Source organism: Cupressus sempervirens, chromosome 1 (genome assembly GCF_028749045.1).
Source record: "Cupressus sempervirens isolate cs-2001-9-10 chromosome 1, ASM2874904v1, whole genome shotgun sequence".
In the NCBI taxonomy this organism is placed as follows: domain Eukaryota; kingdom Viridiplantae; phylum Streptophyta; class Pinopsida; order Cupressales; family Cupressaceae; genus Cupressus; species Cupressus sempervirens.
Genome location: NC_143118.1, coordinates 491,393,283 through 491,414,795, shown reverse-complemented (window position 1 = coordinate 491,414,795; position 21,513 = coordinate 491,393,283). Strand labels below are relative to the sequence as shown.

The following is a 21,513-nucleotide window of genomic DNA, read 5'->3' as shown; positions in this document are numbered from 1 at the left end:
ATTTTTATTATTAGATGCTTGAAATATGTTCTGACAAATATATCATTCATTTTCATTGCTATTGATACTCAATTAGACAGTCATCCTCCAAATATGATCTAAATAAAGATAAACTATTCCAAGAATATGATACATTCATCAACCCTTCATGATTTGAATTGAATCCCAAAATGAAACCTAATTGCCTTTGACTTCTCCCCTTTTAATGGATAGATTTTTAAAAATAAAATTAAATGCCTCCATATTTACAATCTGACAATGATATCACCAAACACCCAAACTAAAATCTATTATTAACCTATGAACCCTCTTGTGAAGTCATCTAAACCTAGATTAAATGATTCTTATGCCTCTGCTCTGAACCATTGAAGTTGATAGTTTTGAGCCTAATTCTTGATTCTAAATCTACACGTTGACCAATTTTGAACCATTGAACCTTTAAACGAACCTCTTAGAATAGATCATTGAATCTGCATAAGAAAATTGAACCATTTTGAACCTCTTTGAACTACTTCAAACTTTAGTTTGAAGTGGTTTAAAGACTCTGCACTTGAAGTTTTAAAGTTGTGTCTATGTCAGGTACTAATAGGGGCTCTAACTGAGGGACTGATTTTGATACAAAATTAGAGAACTCCAACAATCTCTGGGAAAGATGAGTGCCTTGAACCTTTGGTAAATAGAGTCAGCAAGAAAAGAAGACTAGGAGCTACTTGCAGAGAGGGTGGAGGGGAGTAGGGAAAAACCAACAAATCATAATTAACAACACACACTTAAACTACTAGTAAGCACGAGGCTTCCACATTATTCCAACTACACTATGCACAACAACAACTTATTTACAATATTTACAAATGTAGGAAGAGGACCTACCATAAATATTGAAAGAAAGAAGAAGTTAAGTGAATCCATTTACCAGCTAAGAGAAATATGAGCCTTTCTAAATCAGCAAAGTGTACCTCAATAGAATAGCTCCAAACCATTGCTTGATGATGACTCTTTTAATGCCAAACTTCAAACTGAAAAGATACATGCATATGTTGATCCTAACTCTCTTTTCTAAAAAGCCACAACTCATCATAGTATTCTCCTTCATTTGAGAATTGATCTTTCACATTCAAAAGTTTAGGTTCCTCCTTAAATGGAAAAACATAAAATGTAAAAACCTCACTAAAAGATGATGCACCATACTCAAAAATATTGTCATGAAGATTCAATTCTTGTGCATGGTCATGATCAATTTGCAGCCATAATTATGCCTTCTTCAACATAGGATCAACCTTTAGAGATATGTCTTCTTCATTTCTTTCAAGGAACTAGCTACCATCGATTATGCCACAAATTCTATCCCTTTCTCTTCTCAGAGTGCCATCACATATCTTATTATTTCTCCCACAATCTACATCAGCAACATTATGCATAGATGGATGAAAAGAAAAATTATCAATAAATACTTCATTCTGAAACTAATCTGAACAAGTACCTAAGGCATCATCAAAGAAATGATTCGACCTGAGTAATAACAAGAATGTGTCTATGATTTCATCTTCTTCATTGAGAATTACATTCTCCAATACATAATTTGAGTCACCATTAGATTGAAATTCAGCTTCATATTTCTTTGTTTCCACCAAGAATTCAACAAAGGTGTCTTTATCCAAAGGCATCTTTGTCTCATCTCAATGAAGAATTGAATCAGCATCAAAAAGGCTGGTTTGAGAGAGATCTTTCGGCTGAAGATATAACAAAAATTTGCCAATGATTTCTTCGTGTTGATCAAGTGATGCTTCAGCTAGACATTTTACAAATTGAGTACTAATTTCAGTATCTTCATAATGAGAAAGAAGCTTTTCTTCATTCACTTTCACCCTGTCATAGTTACATATTTCATCATCAAATGGAACAAGTCATTGCATGGGCTAATTACTAGTTTCCAAGCATGAGGAATCATCTTCATTCTTCATAACCATAGGAAGTTCATATTCAAACTGCATTTTATTCTAAATCATTTCATCAAGAAGACTTTTAAAAGAAAGATGATTAATATCAAAGGTGAAAGATTGAAAATTTGGAGGCAAGTTATCTACATTCTCATGAATCGAGATTTCTAAAATAAGAAGATTATCAATATTCTTGAAACTGAAACTTTCAAGATGTGGGGAAGAAGATTTGAATGACCTCCATTAAAATTAGCATTATCTACAAGATTTTCTGCTGCAATATTTTTAAAATGAAAAGATTCAAGAAAAGGATCTTTTTCTACATTCTCATTCAAAGAACCAATACCCTCACAATCTTTTGTGACATTTAAAGATTCATTTTCAAACAAAGCATCACTGGAAAAAATTTCACCGGAATCTTCAACCAAAGAATGATCACCATGTTTCTCTACTTAAAAAATTTCTACATGGGATGAAGAAAAATCTTGAGATAAGATGTCCTCATTATTTCTTAACCTTTCTCCATTGTTGGCACACATATTTTCATCTGTTGAAACTAGATCAGCATGAGGTTGGAGTAACTCTAGCTGTACCTCTTGGTAATTCATGACAAGAAGATTAAGATACATAGGTGAAATTGAGATAACAGGAGGTCCATCATCATCTACCTCCAAATGCTTCTTCAACTGGGCCACCTTCTCTTCAAGATTCTGCAAATCTTTCAACTTATGAAATATTTCATAGAGGCCTTTCCATAGCAACCAAAATCTTGCATCATCTACAAAACTTATGTTTTCCTAGATACCCTTGGAAATACTTTCTCTAAATCTGTCCACAAAATCACATAACACTTTATCTTGAATTTGACAAAGCTCTTGGAGAGAAGGGTCTAGCCTTTGTTTTCTCATGACTTCCATATTCGGCATGGTCTTTGTATAGAATCACCAATCTCCTACACACAGAGATAATTATAAAATTGAGGAAGAAAATGTTAGGCACTTAAATCTTCACTTTGATTCCCAAATAGAGTCTCCAAAAATTTGTTAGTGAACAGATTGTCCTCCGAGGAAATGTGTGCAAATCTGACCCTGAATGCCCAAGTGAAAGGACAAATCGGTGCCATTAGTTGGATAGGTTATCATTGGATTGATAACTTTCCTCTAAATTTTATCAAGTATAGCTCCCCGTATGAGATATTCAATGAATTAATTTGTGAATGCTTTTAACCAGAAAGCACAAAAGGATATCAAGCATCTATCTGTAAATACATTTTAGATGTAAAAACCTAAACTAATGCATGAAAATAAATGGTAAATGATATAAAGCCCATTCACCCTAACGTATTACAAAGGAAAAATTTAAGAAACACATTATCCATCTTCTAAGAAAGTGCAAAAACAAAGCTGTGCAGATGTAATAGCATATTACAGAGAAAACTAAAGTGACACAAAGATCACGATTAGTGGAAAGTAGATTATACAATTAACTTTCAAGTCTTCCTCCTCTAAAAGCTTAAAGATGCATTTGCTATTACAATCACCATTAATGAAATCTAAATTTTTTCTCTACATTTCAAGCAAAACACAACTCTCTTATTTCTAACACACACAGCTCAGAAAGAAAGAAAGGGAAACCTTGGCTCTGCTCCTCATGATCTTCACAAGAAAATGGGCTAATGCTAGAAAAGTTTCCTTCTTTGTTGTAGCACCAAGTTTGCAGTACTGGAGAGAAAAGATGGAACCCCCTTTTGAATTTTCTCTACCCGATTAAATAGAATTCCATGAAAATTTCCTTTGGTTTCTATAACTACTCCTTCCTAGTTGGTTCTTTTCACATTCTCGGGAAATTTTCTTTACCCTTTCCATTGGTTTTCCTTGATAAATTTTATGTTTTTCCCACCATTCTGATGACTCCTCAACTTTATTTTCATAAGATCAAATCATCTTTAATTATCAAAACTGATTCTTGAAATTGCCCCTTTTAACTGTCAAGTTGTCATCAACTTTTTCTATCTTCATATGATATTTAAATAACATTACCCAATAAAGATGATATAATGTTTATTAAAACATTATGATATTATTTACTTCTTTCCCAATCTTCATTCGGGAACACCTGTCATCATATACCATTAGGTAACTTTAAACGAGGATTGTTAATTTAATTATATGAATTGCTTGACTGAGAGCACTTAGACGACTGACACATATTCTTGAGCACCATCATTATGCACATCTTCCAATTTACACACAACATTATTTTTAGAGTTCTCTTAACTGACATGTAATTCTATATTCACAAGCTAAACATTGATCTAATGATTGGAACCTGCCTTTGCATATAGATTTTAATGCAAATTTTAAGCCCACTAGAGAAGCTTCTTTTAGTTTCCCAATAATTTTTGCATACCATACATCACTTTTACTAGCTAACTCTATTTCTAATGCATATATGATATCCTCAAAAATATTCTTCGAAAAACAATGATCAATAGCATCCATTCTTTGAAGACAACTTTTTGCATCTGGCATGACAACATCAGAATATTCTTCCAAAGCAGTTTTAACCATTGATGGGTCCTCTATTGCCAATGATCCAATCCACTCTTCAATCCATTTAATCATTTTTCTAACAGTAAAATGTGTTGCAAGACCAACAACAAGCATTTCTATAGTCTTATCGATTACCACATGAAATGTACCAGGAACAAAGATACCAACCCCTCCTCCCATTGTTAACCCATCTAATAATGCCACATGTGGCTTCACATAGGTTTGAAAAATTTACATAAATCAATAGGCATTATTGAAGAAGTCTTTACATTCTTCCACTTTCAATTTATTAGCCAACTGATAAATTTTCACGTCTCCCACACTGTAGAAAGCCCTATCATCTATACCCTTTTACGGTGTGTAATACAATCCATTGAAGATGTCTTTCATAAAACATGTAACTTGAGTTCATGAAGGGGATCAACATACTAAAGATGACTCCAAATTTCTACAGGGCATGGGTTTCAAAGATGGGGTCAAACCTTTTAGATGTATACAACAGTGTATGTATCATAGCAGAGAAGCTTCCTATTGCCTTCATAAGCATAACAAGAATCATCACTAGGATCTGATCTAATTATCTTTAGTGGACTGATTCATGTCATATCTTATTCCTTCTTGTTCTTTCCAATCTATGTTGCTTCATTGTCCACACCCACACCATGTCTTGAGAGGCTCGATGCCAAGCTTGTACTTTTGTCTATGCTTTTAAATTTGAGGGGCACTTGGGATATATATATATATATGTATGTATGTATAATTTTCTTTTTTTTTGCACATGAATCTTTTGATTCTTTTTCATTGATTTGGAAACCTGAGCTTCTTCATCCTTCATGGATTTTCCTTCTGCATTCTATTATTTTTGGCAACTTGGGACTTTTACACATAAGTAAATGTGGGTGAAGTATGCTCTTGGTGGAATAGTAACATTTTCCATATACATTGAGTGACACATATATTCTTTATGTTAATTGTATCTACTTAATGTGCTTGATTATCATTATGAGCCCATATACCTATGAGGTGGAAGGAATGAATGTTGATTTGTTCCATGCTAAACCATGACTTTCAATAAACTTCTTCATGAAGAGATCCAAACTGCTTTAGATATAATCAAAGTGCCCCATTGAAAATGCTTTTCCATAGGTGAGTGATCTTGTAGAAGCTTGACCTAAGCTCTATGTTTTTATTATTAGATGCTTGAAATATATTTTGATAGATATATCATTCATTTTCATTACTATCAATACTCAATTAGACAATCATCCTCCGAATATGATCTAAATGAAGATAAACTATTCCAAGAATCTGATACATTCATCAACCCTTCATGATTTGAATTGAATCCAAAAATGAAACCTGATTGCCTTTGATCTTCTCCCCTTTTGATGGATAGATTTTTAAAAGTAAAATAAAATGCCTCCATATTTACAATCTGACAATGATATCACCAAACACTTGAACTGAAATCTATTCTAAACTTATGAAGCCTCTTGTGAAGTCATATAAACCTAGATCAAATGATTCTTATGCCTCTACTATGAACCATTGGAGTTGATAATTTTGAACCTGATCCTTGATTTTGAATCTGCATGTTGATTAATTTTGAACCATCGAACCTTTGAATGAACCTCTTGGAATAGATCATTGAATCTGCATAAGCATATTGAACCATTTTGAACCTCTTTGAACTAATTTGAACTTTAGTTCAAAGTGGTTCAAAGACTTTTCACTTGAAGTTTTAAAGTTGTGTCTATGTCAGGTACTAACAAAGTTATTGAATATTAGTAAACTAATCAACAATACAACATATATCAATAAAAGTGAAATACAATGTATTGTTTTATGATTAGAAAGTTGAAAAGTGTGAATTATATGGTATTGATTCACCACCCTCTTAGTATCCTACCTAAATATATCTAGTACAACTTAGTTCAATTTTTTAGGTTCCTAAAGTCTAATCTAATAGAGTCCACAAACAAGAAAAGTAGACTTACTAGGAATGAGCTCCAATTAAGCCTTAGTTTATGGTTTTTAGAGATTTTCTCAAAATCTTGTCAATGGACCTCCAAAACCCTTGACCATTACAAATACTCTTTTGGAAGGTCCAAACGATTTTCTTTGTTTTAGGAATATAGCCTCTATACAATGGCCTAATCTACAATTAAAATGGAGAAAATTTGAGTATACAAGCCTTAAAAATGCTCATTATTTTTGGAATGAAAAAATTGGTTTGAAAAACTATTGTAAAGGATTTTATAAAAAAATATTGGTTGTCATATGACTAAAATTGATTGTACGATAATTCTTGATGGACGCGATGACAAAGTTACTTATTCTAGGGAATCTTGAACAATAGGTGGGCATTTTTAAGATGACAATACTAGAGGCTTAAAATATAAAACTATGTTGTTTCTAAATTTTTGTACAACACCTTTCACCACCCCATATGACTAAATAGGTTGTTTACATGATAAAATGAAAAAACCTACTCAAAATGGCTAAAATGATTAAAAAAAGATTGAGTAAAATGAGAGAAATTTGAATTAAAAAGAAGGTTATCAATTACTTATAGGTGTTGAGTACATCCTTAGGTGGTTGTTCCACCTCCATAACTTGAAATGATCCTTCTCCATGGGTACATACATTTTTCTCTCTATGAAGGTTTTAAAAATTCAAAGGTTTGAAATGAATTCAAAATTACCCTTTTGGGCCTTATATAGATTTTGAACTAATTTTCAAAAGTGCTCTGATTTGCATGAAACTCACTCCTACCTAACTTGACAATTTTGAGACCATGTTCAAGATCAAAATCAAATTCTGATGATGTTGAATAGATCAAAATTGCAATTTAAATATTTAGGGCCAACAAAGTCAACCACTTGTGCAATCAATCATTATGATACAAGAACAAGATTAAATCAAATTTTTATTATATTTTGAACTTCATCATAAAAGATCAACTTTGGTCAACCAAGGTCAAACTTGGTCAAATAGGCCTAAAAAATCAGTTAGAATGCACCCAAAATCTTATGTAAATCATCAAGAATCATATACAATCATTCTTATATTATTTATGATCATCATCTTTTATCCAATTATTTTGACCATCATCCCATCATATCACATTTTGATTTTACTCTCGAGGGGGCAGGATGATTACATCATCACATAATCCTTCATTAAACCAACCAATCTATCAACCTAATCAAATTTCAAAGTCCCCATTGCCAGGGAAATTTTATCACCAGAGGCATCTTAATTTCATCAAAACCCATATAAAGATGAATACCCTATAATATTTTTGCACTTCTCTCAACTTCATCAAAATCCCAAGTTGAGGATTATTTAATCTTTTTGAATGAGTGGTTTCATCAAAACCCATATCAAACCACTTTGGTAAACATCTAAATCAAATCTCAAGGAATATATTAATTAGGTTCATTGAGACCCATATCAATATGATATTGTCTTATCAACCAGGTCATTGGCTTCATCAAGACCTATATCAAGTCAATTATCCCTATTAGTAACTTAACTATAATCAAGTTCACTAGAAACCTATCAATATGATTATTTGTTCAAAATCTAACTCATGACAATGATTAATTTCATTAGACACATATCAAATAAGTTATTTATCATCATCTTTTGGGAAGACATTTAGTTTCATCATAATCCATATCAAACTAAATATTTTGATATATTTTTCAATCAATATTTCTTCTGTCAAGGCCAAAGTTAGTTATCTTTGTCATTAATCAATCTTCATCAAATCAAGCTTGAATTCAATTTCATCTCTAAATTGAACTAAATCTCTAAAAATATCAATTATTGAATTAAATATTTAAAAATTGAGAAAAATATTCAATTTCTTCACAAATATTATCAAAATTGACCAAAAAAAAGATATAAACAAAATTTGAGTGAAAAGCTAAGTTTAATCCAAAAATAAAATTAAAAAATCAACTCAACTATGCCTAAATAAAAAAAGAAAGTTAATTGAATCATTAGAAAATTCTAAATATCCATAAGTTGTTAACAAATCTTAATAGACTAGATAGATTAGTTAACAACCCTATCTTCTAAAATTACTCAAAATCAAAAGTATAACTTTACTTCCACCTCCCAAAGCATCTGATCAACAAGAGGTGCTTTGTTTCAAAATCAACTCTAACTCAACCTTTGGACCTATAAATCTAGGTTTCTAATCTTTTATTTATCATGTGCAATTAAAGAGTGAAGCCATGTTGGATTTTCTTTAGAGATATTGTGCATAACCTTTGAAGATAATTGATTTATAGAGATCATTTAGATTAATCTTACATAATAGATCATTATTTATCATTTAGATTAAATTCCTATTATTTTCATACAAAAATACAAAAATAGAATAACTTGCATTCATAATAAATCCTTCATTATAGTCATATATAATCATTGAAAAACTATAAAAATTTGACAGAATTTATACTCATTAGATAAAAGGCAATAGGCCATCTTTTTTGGTTAATCATGTTTATCTATTTGAATTATTTGATTGATCTATCCTTTCATTTAATGAATTATTGAAGTGTTGTGTCAAGCTATAGGTATTAACATTCACTCATACAAATTACAATAGAGGTCTAAGGCCTAGAATGCCTAGTTCCAGGGTAACCTATTATGAGTTGTGTAATGAGTGATAACATAGTAATTTAAAATATTTAGAAAAACATTAAAAATATACATAGAGATGTTACTTTACCCATACCTTGAGTGCTTTTATAGGCTAAGGATGACAATGAGATGATACCTACTAATATGTATGACTAGTATTTCTCTTCTTCTTGAGAGGGCATTCTAGTTTTGCATGGGTCATATTGAGAGCCTGGGTTCTAGAGTGACCATTAAAGGGTAGCTCAATGCTTGAGGGTCTAGGTCTAGTGAGAGTGATGTAGGAGCATCCTAGGTGTAAAGAAAATCTTACATCACCCAAAAATATCTATGTTTTATCTTTTCAATAAGGGTTATTTCAGTGTATATTTTCTATTTCTGGAAGCTTACTTAGCAAGTTGGTCATTTGAGATCATAATTTTCTAATATCATCTATGGAGGTAAAATTTTAATTAAGTAAAAATATATTTTGATAGGACTCAAAACCTTTTACAAATAGAAAAGTATATAAGCATTAAAAGTCCAAATGGAACTATGCATCAACACCCAAAATAGTAGCCACCAAAACCAAGAACCCTCAACAAGAGGGAAAATGACAAAGAAAACAAAAAACCCAAAGAAAGATATCAAAAGAATAGCTAGAAAGTCTTTAATAGGTCTGCAACCTGATCAGCCAGAATATTCATTTTAATTATAGAAGCCCTTAGCTTGTCAAGCTCTTTATCTTCTATAGCCTCAATCTTCTTTGAACTTTCCCTAGTACATTTACTAGGTCCTTGATCATGCCTTAGCTCCTTATTACCATGATCCTTTCTCCCCTATTCTAGCTTCTCCAAGAGAATCTCAATGTTTTCAGCATTGGCCTTTAAAATTGAGTAACTCTCTTCAATAATTTTTTTCATTGCATTCTCAATATCCATGACTCTGCTATTCAACTTATCAACCATTTTCTACAAATCTTTCACCATTTTGTCCATATTTTTGACTGTCTCCTCTAGGGGTGCACTATTTTCATTATATTTGTAACATTCTTAGTAGTGCCAATAAGATCAGTAAGTCTATTCAGGTGCCAAAGTTCTCTCCCCCCTATTGGTTTGACTGAGATGCTCAAACTCCCTCTAGATATCCTAGATTTGGTCCTTAATTAAATCAATATCCCTCCTCATTCGACCTAGGTTGCCAAATACACCAGTCACATTCCCATGATCTTTAGTATCAAAGCTCTATCTCATATTTTCCTCCCCTGGTTTAAAATTAACATTGTCAGTGTTATCTTCCAAGTTTAAATTGAGATCCCTTTTGGGCTTCTTCTTCTTACCCTTAATGTTCATAGCCCCCTTATAGGACAAAGGTTCCTCATTCAAGGAAATATCCATACAACTACTAGTATTCTTCTTTTTATTTATGAATTTAGTTCTTATACCACTAATTTCCATAATTTTTTCCCTTTTGCCTTTCTTACCTTTTTTCTCCATAATCTCCTCATTAGTACCCAAATCAATTTCATAATCCACCTCATCATTGTTCCTTTTCTCATTCTTACAAGAAAAACCATGGTGAGAAAATTTCTTCCTCTTATTCTTTACTAGCTAAAATTCCTCCTCATTTATTTCATCCTTATAAAAATCTTTAGACTCACTCCCTTCCATTTCATAATCCTCAAAAGTATTCTCGTACATACAAGGCTTTTCCATTTTCTTCATTTTAAACAAATTCATGATTAAAACTATAAGACCTTCATGACAGGAAATGTCCCCATCTGGGTCAATTGGTTAGCTTAGAATAGTGTTGTCTAGGGATTGCATGAGGTAAAAAGGGAAATTAATCCTAACCCCATGCCTAAAATGGCTCACCAACATTAAATGATGACCATAAATTTTGGAATAGTGCCCATCTTGGGTAATGTACTCAATCAAAACAAATAAAAGAAATCTCCAAGGTCTAGAAATACTTTTAGGGCTAAAGTAAGAGTTACTAATTTTAACCAACCTTTTTCTTTCCTAGTTTGACTTTGTATTTGCATCAAAAAATCTGTCTGAAACTTTTCTATCCTTGAAGAAATTGATCCCCTCCATTTCCAAACCCGTAGCTTCAGTAATAACATCCTCAATAATCTCCATGCATTGATTCCCCACAAGAATTCTTCCACTCTTCTAGGTTTTGAGAAATTATCTAGTGATGGAGGGACTATTACCCTTAAGCTTTTCAAGGTGGTCCATAATCTTGCCCCTTTCCAGAATGGTCTAGACATCTAGTTTCTATTTCCACTCCAAGAAATTACTAGGCTTACATCTCTTCTTCCTACCACCCATATCTTTGTTCTTGCTAAAATTACCTATCTCCTTAGAAAAAGAAAAGAAATTCACAATCATAGCCTCAAAGAAACAACTATCTCTTTGGTTCTCCAAAAGCACCCATAAACTGTGTGACAAAAAGTAAGTGATCACATCATAAATGTATCCCAACCAAAAATTCTTTTTCCAACTAACCTCATAATTATACCTCATTGTAAAATTAATCATTTTTTGAATTTTTTTTTTGCTACCCATCTAATCATACTCCATTAGAGATGGGCCTTCAATAGGGATGTAACTACCATTATAGCATATAATCTTCATGTGACTTTTACAAGCCATGTTAGTGGCCCAATCAACTGCCATGTTAGCTTCTCTATAGTTATGAGTAATAAAAAATTCATCAATGAAATTAATCAGATTTATGGATTTGTACATAATATTATGAATAGTCCATGAAGGGGTAGTGACCTTATTAAGATAGTTGATGATGTTTAAAGAGTCCCCTTCAAGCCATATTTCTCAAGATTCTTACTCTTAGAAAACAAGAGACCATGTAATGCAACACCAACCTCTTCTATATGATTTTCTTGATTAATTATAGGGATCTCCATATCCTCATTACTATAACCATTTTCATCTATAATAATGATCCCATATCTTTTAATCCCTGGGTTTTCCTTTGAAGCAACATTAAAATTGATTTTATACCACCCCTTAGGAGGACAGTCCAATCTAGCATTTCTTCTAAGGTTTTGCTCCATGTGAAGATGATGAGGGCCATCCACCTTCCTCTTCTTGATGATGATAGTCTCCCAGTCACGTTTAGGCTCTTGATCTTTACCACTCATCCTAACATTCTCAGTCACCGCCCTCGTGATCTTGCAAAAAAATTGGTTGGAATTTGACTCCTTACCTCTAAAGACCCTATCATTCCTTTCTTTTCAAATCCCAAATGAAATTAGGTAGGATAAAGTTCCAAATATTGATAATAATAATATTGTGAGGAGACTTCCAAGCTGTAAAAAAATCTTGGATATTGTTAGGAAAGACCCACTCAATACGCAAGAGTCTAAGAAACTTATCCCACAACTTTTTGACATACAAACAATGTAAAGTTATATGGTCAAAAAATTCCTCTTCCTCCTTACAAAGGTAGCTTCTATTAAAAAGGCATAAACCTTTATTCTTTAAATTGTCCATGCTGAGAATTTTATCTTGCAGAAAAATCCAAAAAAAGATGTTAACTTTAAGGGTCGTGCACTTGAACTAGGCTTTCACGCAACAAGGTTCATGACAAGATTAATTTTTTTGAACATATAGAGAGGAAATTGAGAATAGTCCATTGGGGTTAAGCTTCCAAATAAGAGAATCCTTTGCTACAAGCTAGAGTTGTCATCACACAAAAAGATTGACTTGTTAATGACTAATACAACCACTAGACTTATAGAACACAGGAGGTGGTTAAGCCATGTCACAAATCCCAAAGGGGAAGGCTGGTGGTTAGTCCAAAAATTCCCCCCTTAGTGTTACCTAAGGGGATTCAAACCTATGACCAAGATTTGATACCACTTGTTACAAGCTATAGTTACCATTGCACCAAAAGATTGACCTATTAATGCCTAATACAACCACTAGACTTATAGAACATAGGAGGTGGTTAAGTTAAGCCATGTCATGAATCCCAAATGGGAAGACTGGTGGTGGGTAGTCCAACATCCTCCTCTTCAATTAAAAAGACAACATTCAACATAATGTTTAGATCCTTGAGAGATAAATCCACTCTAGTAAATTCCACCCATTTACCATCTTCCCAATAATTAGAAACATACGTACCAAAAGCCATCTTACATGACATCATATAGCCATTCCAATGTTTATAAGTACTAAGAGGAAGATCCAACACACATATATCATCCCAAAATTGGACAGTCTCACTATTGTCCACTTTTCATATCACCCTGTTATTGACCATCTATTTGTTTTTTTGAGCATTTTCCCCAATTGTGGATCCACATCAAGCATTGTCATTATTAAGAAAATAGTGAAGACTCCCATTATCCATATTATATTTGTTATTCCAAATATTCTTTCATTCTCCATCATCATAAAAAAATCTCCAAATAAGTTTAGTCAACAAATAATCATTCATTTTACTAATTCTTCTTAGCTCCAAATCCCCTTTTCTAATAGGCTTGCAAATCTTCTCATAGGCTATGAGAGCTACTCTCTTTTTTTTCATGGCTTTCCATAGGATTTTTTTTTGGATTCTCTCAATAATATCAACATATTTCCTAGGAATCTTAAATAAACTGAGAGAATATAGAGGGATGTTCTAAATAGTAATTTTTAACATGATAATCTTACTAGCCTAGCTAAGAAGAGATCCTTTCCAAACCACAAGCTTGTTATAAATTTTATCTATCAAGGATCTCCAAAAGGAATCAAGGGGATCAAGGCAAAGGGGCAGACAAAGATGACACACTGGGAGACTACCAACCTCACAAACCATAATTCTCTTGATCTTTTCTTTCCTATTCTCATGCACATTTATGAAGTAGATATAACTTTTAATCCAATTAAAAAGATGACTAGTAGCATCCCCATATTTATCAAGAGCCTTCCTAAAATTTCTATCATTTTTCACCATAGCTTCACCCATCACAATAGAATCATCCAAAAATTTCTTGTGAGAACAAATTTGATCCTTCGATGAGGGTCTAAGACTAACAAGTCACCTTTTTGGACCATTTTATCAATGTATCTACTTAAACATGATGCCATTAAGATAAATAAAATAGGAGATAAAGGGTCACCTTGTCTTAAAACACGTGAGGCTCAAAAGAAAGGAGTTAGGGACCCATTAACCAACATCAAGAAAGTGGCAAAAAGACCAAAATATGAATGAGATCTAAGAATCTATCATTGAAACTGAAAGTTTACATACCTAATCTTAGAAAGTCCTAGTCCACCCCATCATAGGTTAGACAAATCTAGTTTTAGCAGGAACCCTTCTTTGTTAGATTTCATCAAAGAGTGGATAATCTCATGGACATAAATAATAGAATCTAGGATTTATCCTCCTAGTCCAAAGCTATTCTGCTATCTCGAGATCAAAGAAGGGAGACAAATCATAATCCTTAAAGTAGGAACTTTAGAAATAATCTTATAAAAAGAGTTATAGGGACTTATAGGTTTGAACTAATCCATACTATATGACCCCTGCTTTTTGGGTATCAGAGTAATGAATGTGTCTTCAACTCTTTCAAAAGTTTCCTAGATGCAAAAAACACCTTGACACCATTAATAACATCTTCTTGTATGACATGCCAATAGGTATGAAAGAAAAGAAAGGGAAAACCAGGGCCTAATGTTTTGTCCCCTTTAAAAGAAAAGACAACCTTTCAAATTTCCTCCTTGGAAAGAATAACAAAAAGGGCTCTATTATGATCTTCATTCAATATTTTAAGAATACAGTCTAGGATATCTTTCTACTTATTCCTATCAAGATGGATATCCTTTTTCAATAACTCACTGAAATAATTGGTAGCTTCACCTCTGAAGTCTTCTTCTTCCTTAGTAATAACCTCAACCAAATTTATTCTAGAAATTCTATTAGCCATTCTATATTTCATTGTGGTCATGTGAAAGCTCTTTGTATTTCCATCCCCTTTTTTTAAAAAGATCTTTCTCGAATGTTGCCTCCAGAAAGTCTCTTCTTTAGTGATATTGTCATGTAAATCCACCAATTTTGCATCCTCCTCCTCCTCCTTAGCCACATTCTCATAACCATTCATCTAGATACTATCTTGTATCTCTTTTAGCTCCTCCAAAATCTTCCTTTTGTAGTAAAAAATGTTACCAAAAGTTTCTTTATTCCATCTTTTAATGTCATCTTTAACATTTCTCAACTTCTTCATGACTTTAAACATTGTTGTCCCCTCAACCTTAATAATGCACCATTCCTTTTTAAGATTTTCCAAGCTAGGATGTAAGGTTCACATTTTTTCAAAATGAAAGGGAAAATTCCTTTTCATAGAGACAAGATCAACCAAAAGAGAAATAGAATAGTGATTAGACCCTGCTCTCACATTAGCTAATAAAGGGCATGTGTAATTTTGAAACCAATCATTTCTTATTAGGGACCTATCAAGTCTAACTTGTATGATATAATTTCATGATCTCTATTTGTCCAAGTTTAGTTTATACCTTGTAAATCAATATCATGAAGTGGGTGTTCATCAATAAAATCCTCGAGATCAATTCAGTTGTCCAGATTAGGCTAGCTTCCTCCCATATTCTCATTTTATTTCAAAGGAGTATCTAAATCTCCCACAATAACCCATCCCTCATCAAAAAAGTCCCTCCTTTGATTAGATATTTTAGACCAAAAAACTTTTCTTCCCCACTTCATATTAGGAGCATAGATATTAGTTTAGACTCAAGAAGTACCATCATTTGTATTCCAACATCTAACATTCACCATATTATTGCTCTGTGATATAATCTCCCCCTTGATATTATTATAATTCCAGATCGCATCTATACCTCCAAAATCCCTATCAGCATCAACCCCTATGGTTTTACTATTACTAAAAAATTTAGATTTTTAACTTTGTCTTTAGGCATCTTAGTTTCTTGAAGAAGCACCATATCTGGTTTATTGTCCCTTATCATATTCCTGACCATATCTTTCTTATGAGGGTTATCCAACCCTCTAACATTTGATGAGATGATATTCATTACTTTTGGAATGATCCCAGCTCTAGGATGGTTCTTTGACTACCATCTACTATATTCCTACTCACCCCCATAGTTCTTTTTTTTAAAATTTGAATGCCTTCCTAGCAGGGTGTAAGTATAACCAACATCCACTATTTTATTACTCCTGGTATTTATAACAACTACCACATTCTCCTTTTTGATCTTCTAATTATCTTCTCTTCTTTTTTTTATTTCTTTTCTTTTCTACAATGATTGTCCAACCATTTCCATTACTTTCATCCTATCCTTATAAATCTAGATCAATATCTTTTGGGTCCCCCCATTTGGGGGTACTAACTTTTTAAATATTTGGCATTCCAACCTTTTGGGGTGACTTCATTCTAATCTTGGAATTAGTCCAAGAGCACTCAAAAAGTCTAGCCCCAAGAACAATACACTTTTGGGCATTCTGAAAGTCCATCTCAGTACTAGTAACATGATTTTCATAGCTAGCCCCTAACATTTCTCTCTTAATAATACTCACATCATAGATTACTTTATCAACTAATGTATTTTCTATTTTGATTTGGACTTCCTCTTCATAGGAATCCTTCACAATCTGAGAGGTTGTCAGAGAAGACTCCCTATCTAAACCCAAATCTTGATCTATTATCAAGGATGGGTCTTCATTATCATTATCATTTTTCTTCGGCTCTTCCAACTTCTAATCATTACTACTAGAATCACTCTTTTTCTCCTCCAACTTCTATTAATTATTGCTAGAATCACTTTTTATCTCATTATTTGTTAGAGTCTGGCCCTTAGGATCAGAATCCTTGATGCCCTTTTTGACCCATTCTTTCTTTAAATTCTTAGGGATACTTGTGCTACTAGGCCATTTCTTTGAGCAGTGTCCAACTTTTTTGTAATGGAAACATGTAAATGGGATGGACTCATATTCAATCTTCTACACCCATGTCCCTCATTTTGACTATAGCACAATGTATTTAGGGATATCCATACCTTGAAAAATACCAACACAATTTCTTCCATATGTAAGTTGTTTCCTCAACACCATAACTAGGCCCATAAAAAGCTCTTTAAAAGTGTTTGTGATTCCTCAAAAACATCTTCCACCCAAAATTCCAAGGGCATACCTAGTAGTTTCATCCAAACCAGTGCTTGACCTGTCATTTCATCCTAAAGGCTTAGATGAGGTCCCCATTTATGTAGGATCATGGTGTTCTTCCCAATTAGCCAAGGTCCACTACAAAATATATTTCTACGATCTTCATCACATGAGAAATAGAAAGATAAACTTCCTTTTGACATATAGCCACATCAACTTGCCCTTTTAAAACCCATTTTCTCTTTACAAAGGTCTTTGCAATCTCAATATTTGGTCTAGCTCTCAAGAACTACCAAATGAGCATGTTATCCATTTGAGAGATATTCAAGTCAATGATTTGGTCTGGGTTCTCTAACCCAAAAAAGGCTAGCTCAACATTGAAATTTTTTTCATGGGGGGTAGAGTGGACTTAATGGCTAGTTTGACACCAAATAGACCTGACCAATATTTTGCATAGACTATCTGAAACAGATCAAAGAATGCATGACTGGGTCCCACCCTGAGTCCCTAGGCATCGACACCATAAAGATCCATCCCTTGTTGATAGACCCCATCAGTTATTCCTTGTTGGCCACCATTTTCAAATAATCTAGATCCATCTTGTATCTTCTTGCTTCCCTTGGTATTTGAATTTTGAATTCCTCATTTCCTATTCACTACTCACTTCTCCTTCTTCATCATATTTCTAGTATCTTATAGTCTTATAATCAACTTACTTGTAAAGATCCATTGCAATACCAAGTGTATTTATGAAGTTATTGAGACTTTTTAGTACAAAAAATTTGAACTTAGTTTTGAAGGCATTAAATGTTGGCAATATGGTTACATAGATGTCTTGATGGTTGTCATTTATGGCAACATGTATTTAGCATTTCATTTATTCTTTTAGAGATAGAAAATTGTCTAAATGTTAGATAGTTTATAGTAGTACAATGAACAAATCTTAAGAGTATAGATGACTCATTGAGAGTTAGCTTATGCATAGTTAATGAAAGCTTTATGACACTATAATGATGATGTGGTTAAGTGGACAGATGTGTATGGACAATGTAGTGCAAGTTATGATTAAAATACCAGCGTAGGTATTTAATAGAGCATAACATAGCATATCAGTAAACAAAGCTGTACAACTTGAGTAATTATTTTGGTTAAAAAATAATTACTAAGTTATGATGAGCTGACTATGTGGATAATAATCCAGAAGTTATTTAATATTATGTTAAGCATGTAAAGACATGGAAGCCTATTGTGTAGTAATTTGTGAATGTGCAAGATATACGTAGAGATCTTATATTGCATAGTTATTGTAAAGTTGTAAGAATTTGTGAGATTTTGTTGATGTGATGCAAACTATTATGCAAGCCTTATGTGATGCAAGATCTAATGTATGATCTGAGAAAGTGTGAGTTATAACAGTAAAACAAGTATTGTATGTATACCTATATGATGAAGAACTGAATTGTATAATTGCATGTTAGGGAAATGGGTTCTTCTTACATACACTATATTTGTTCTACCAACTCCTAATAGGGTTGAGGATTCTAACAAGGCCTAGTCTCCTAATAGGGACTCAAGACACTATGTATTTCATAGACTCCTAGCAGGGTCAATATCCTTGACATGATCCTATTGCTTAGTGAATTATCTTGTGGGTATCATCCCCACTAAGGTTTTTCCTTGGTTAGGGTTTCTCTAGTTTACAAATAATGGTATTTTGAGTTCTCTATGTGTATGGTTATATTTAATATTGAGCATTGTTGGTTTACTTTCATATGCATGTCATAAAGAATCTAACAAAATTCAGTTGTGTGCAAAAGTTTGTAGAATACTAATTCACCCTCCTCTTAGTATTATTTATTTCTAACAATTGGTATCAGAGCCCAGTTACTTTGGAGAATTTTGAAAGCTTAAGTAAGATCCCAATGAATATGGAACATTTAAAGAAAAAACTAGAAGAAGCTCTTGAATAGATTGATCTTCTTATTGAAGAAAGAGATAACCTAAAAGATAGGTATGAAGATGCAAAAGTTTACATTGGCAAGTTAAAAGCCAAGATTAACAATTTAGAATCTGGCAAGGAACCAATTGCACATACCAGTGACATTGATGTAATAGGAGATCTTAGAAGGAAAATGAGATCTTGAAACATGAAGTGAAAATAGTTGACCTCAAGTTAAGTCTTAAGAAAAATGGTGGCATTAGTGAACTAGGACATAAAAATGAGAATGCAAAGCTTAGGTCATAGTTAAGTCAAGTTACATTTGAATTAGATACTATCAAGATTGAACATGCTGAGTTAGAAAAGAACAACATTATTGTTAAAGGAGAATTGAAACAAGCTAAAAAATAGTTAGAGAAACTTTATTCTAGTAGTGAAAAGATAGATTAGTAGATATTTCATCAGAGACCTTCTTATGAAAAGATAGGACTTGGATATCTAATTGGTGAGAAATCAACCAAGAAAGTTGAAATTAGAAGAGAGACAAATCTAGTTATTGAATCCCCTAAGGAATGTGATCTAAGTAAGGTAGAATCAAGAACATCTACTGCAGTATCAAAGGAAGTTGAGTTATTGATTTGACAGTTAAACCTAATGAACCTAAGAAACTAGAGCAAGTAGATGAACCATCCAAGGAAGTAAGAGATGAATTCAAAGGTAGGTGTTTCACTTGTAATGAAGTTGGACACATGAAGAGAGATTTCATAGGTAAGTCCTTCAAACCCATTAAAAATCTCTATTGTTAGAATTATCATGGTTATGGAAATAGATCAATAGATTGTAAGAAACCTAAATTTGATGGTAACAATGAGAATAATAGAATTTTTAGGAATAATAACCCTATAAGTAATGGAAGAGGGAGATCTCAAAATAGATTTGATGATAGAGAAAAACCTAATGGTGAAAGAAAGCAGATTGTTTGTTACAAATGTAACAATCTTGGACATATTGCAAGAAATTGTAGAGCACTAGAAAGTTAGAATGCAACCAATCAAAGGAGGAATGCACCTATATGTAATTTATGCAACAACTTTGGACACACAACAAGATTGTGTAGAATGGATAGAAGGAAATTTAATGGGAATCCTAATCATAGAAGGAACAATAAAAAAGATAATATAAATAATGAGAATGAAAGTGATAACAGTTAGAAAGTAGTTAAGGAACATGTTGATGAGTTCAAGGAAGTATTTATGAAATCTTGTAATCTACAGAGTTCACATATAATATTGGAAGAACAATAATTTGATGCACCTGATGGAAAGTTGAAGTCATAGATTATTTGTGGCTCATCCTACCTGAATTAAGTAGCTCTAGTAGTAGTAGACCATCAATTGGTCAAAACTAATATTAGAAAGAGAGAGTTGGAAGTTGCATAGTTAACAGAAGGTAGAAAACATAGAGAGGAAGCTATGGTCAAGTGTACAAAACTTGATATGATTAGAGCAAGAAGAGATTCATAAATCAAGCTCACTAGTAAACAAAGATGATATTTCAAATTTTTGGTAGATATGCATTTAATGCACAGTCCAATTTGAAATGATTTAAGGAGTGAAACAAAGATTGAGTGTACCATTTGTTCATGCAAAGTGTCTTCAGTGAATTGAAAAGCAATTTGATAGTGAATTGAAGTGTGAAGTAAAGTTTGAGAAGCTAAAAGTTGCAGAGGAATAAAATTAAGAGAAATTATTCTTATGAGAGGCAATTATGAGGAAGTTAGGCAAGAGGCAAAGGAGGCTATAGTAAAATTGATGTCCTTGGTACCTAAGGTGAGTGCACAGTCTAAGGCTAATAGTCCAGTGTATGCACAAGTAGATACACCTTCCAGTGATGAGGAAGAAGTAGAGGAGACACAATAGACACCTTCACCACCTCACATTGTTATGGGTATTGAATCCATGCAAGTGGATAGTACACACATAATAGTAGATGTCAAAGAAAATCCCTTTGTAACATTTGTCCAATCTATTGTTGGCAATATTATTGCATAAATCAACTCAGATGATGAGGAAGATAATAAGAGGAAGGAAGAATAAGAAGAGAGGAAATAAGAAGTAGAATAACAAAAAAGAAAAGAAATAGAGGAAAATAAACAGAGAGAAGATGAACAAAGGAAGAAGAAAGAAGTAGAGGAGAAGAAGAAGAAAGAAGAAGAGGAGAAGAAGAGAAAAGAAGAAGAGGAAAAGAAGAGGAAGAAAGAAGAGGAAAAAAAGATAAAGGATACTATACCTTCAGTGGTATC

General features: G+C 32.8%; 1 protein-coding gene across 1 annotated transcript in view; it reads right to left on the bottom strand.

Annotated features, from left to right (window-relative positions):
- Positions 1–4,198: 4,198 nt before the first annotated feature.
- The window catches only part of LOC149578394 (3-hydroxyisobutyryl-CoA hydrolase-like protein 1, mitochondrial), a 36,616-nt gene continuing 19,301 nt past the window's right edge, over positions 4,199–21,513 (bottom strand). Inside the window, 1 exon segment of the mRNA XM_089800285.1 lies at positions 4,199–4,830. Within this exon segment, the coding sequence (XP_089656411.1) occupies positions 4,199–4,830 (632 nt within the window).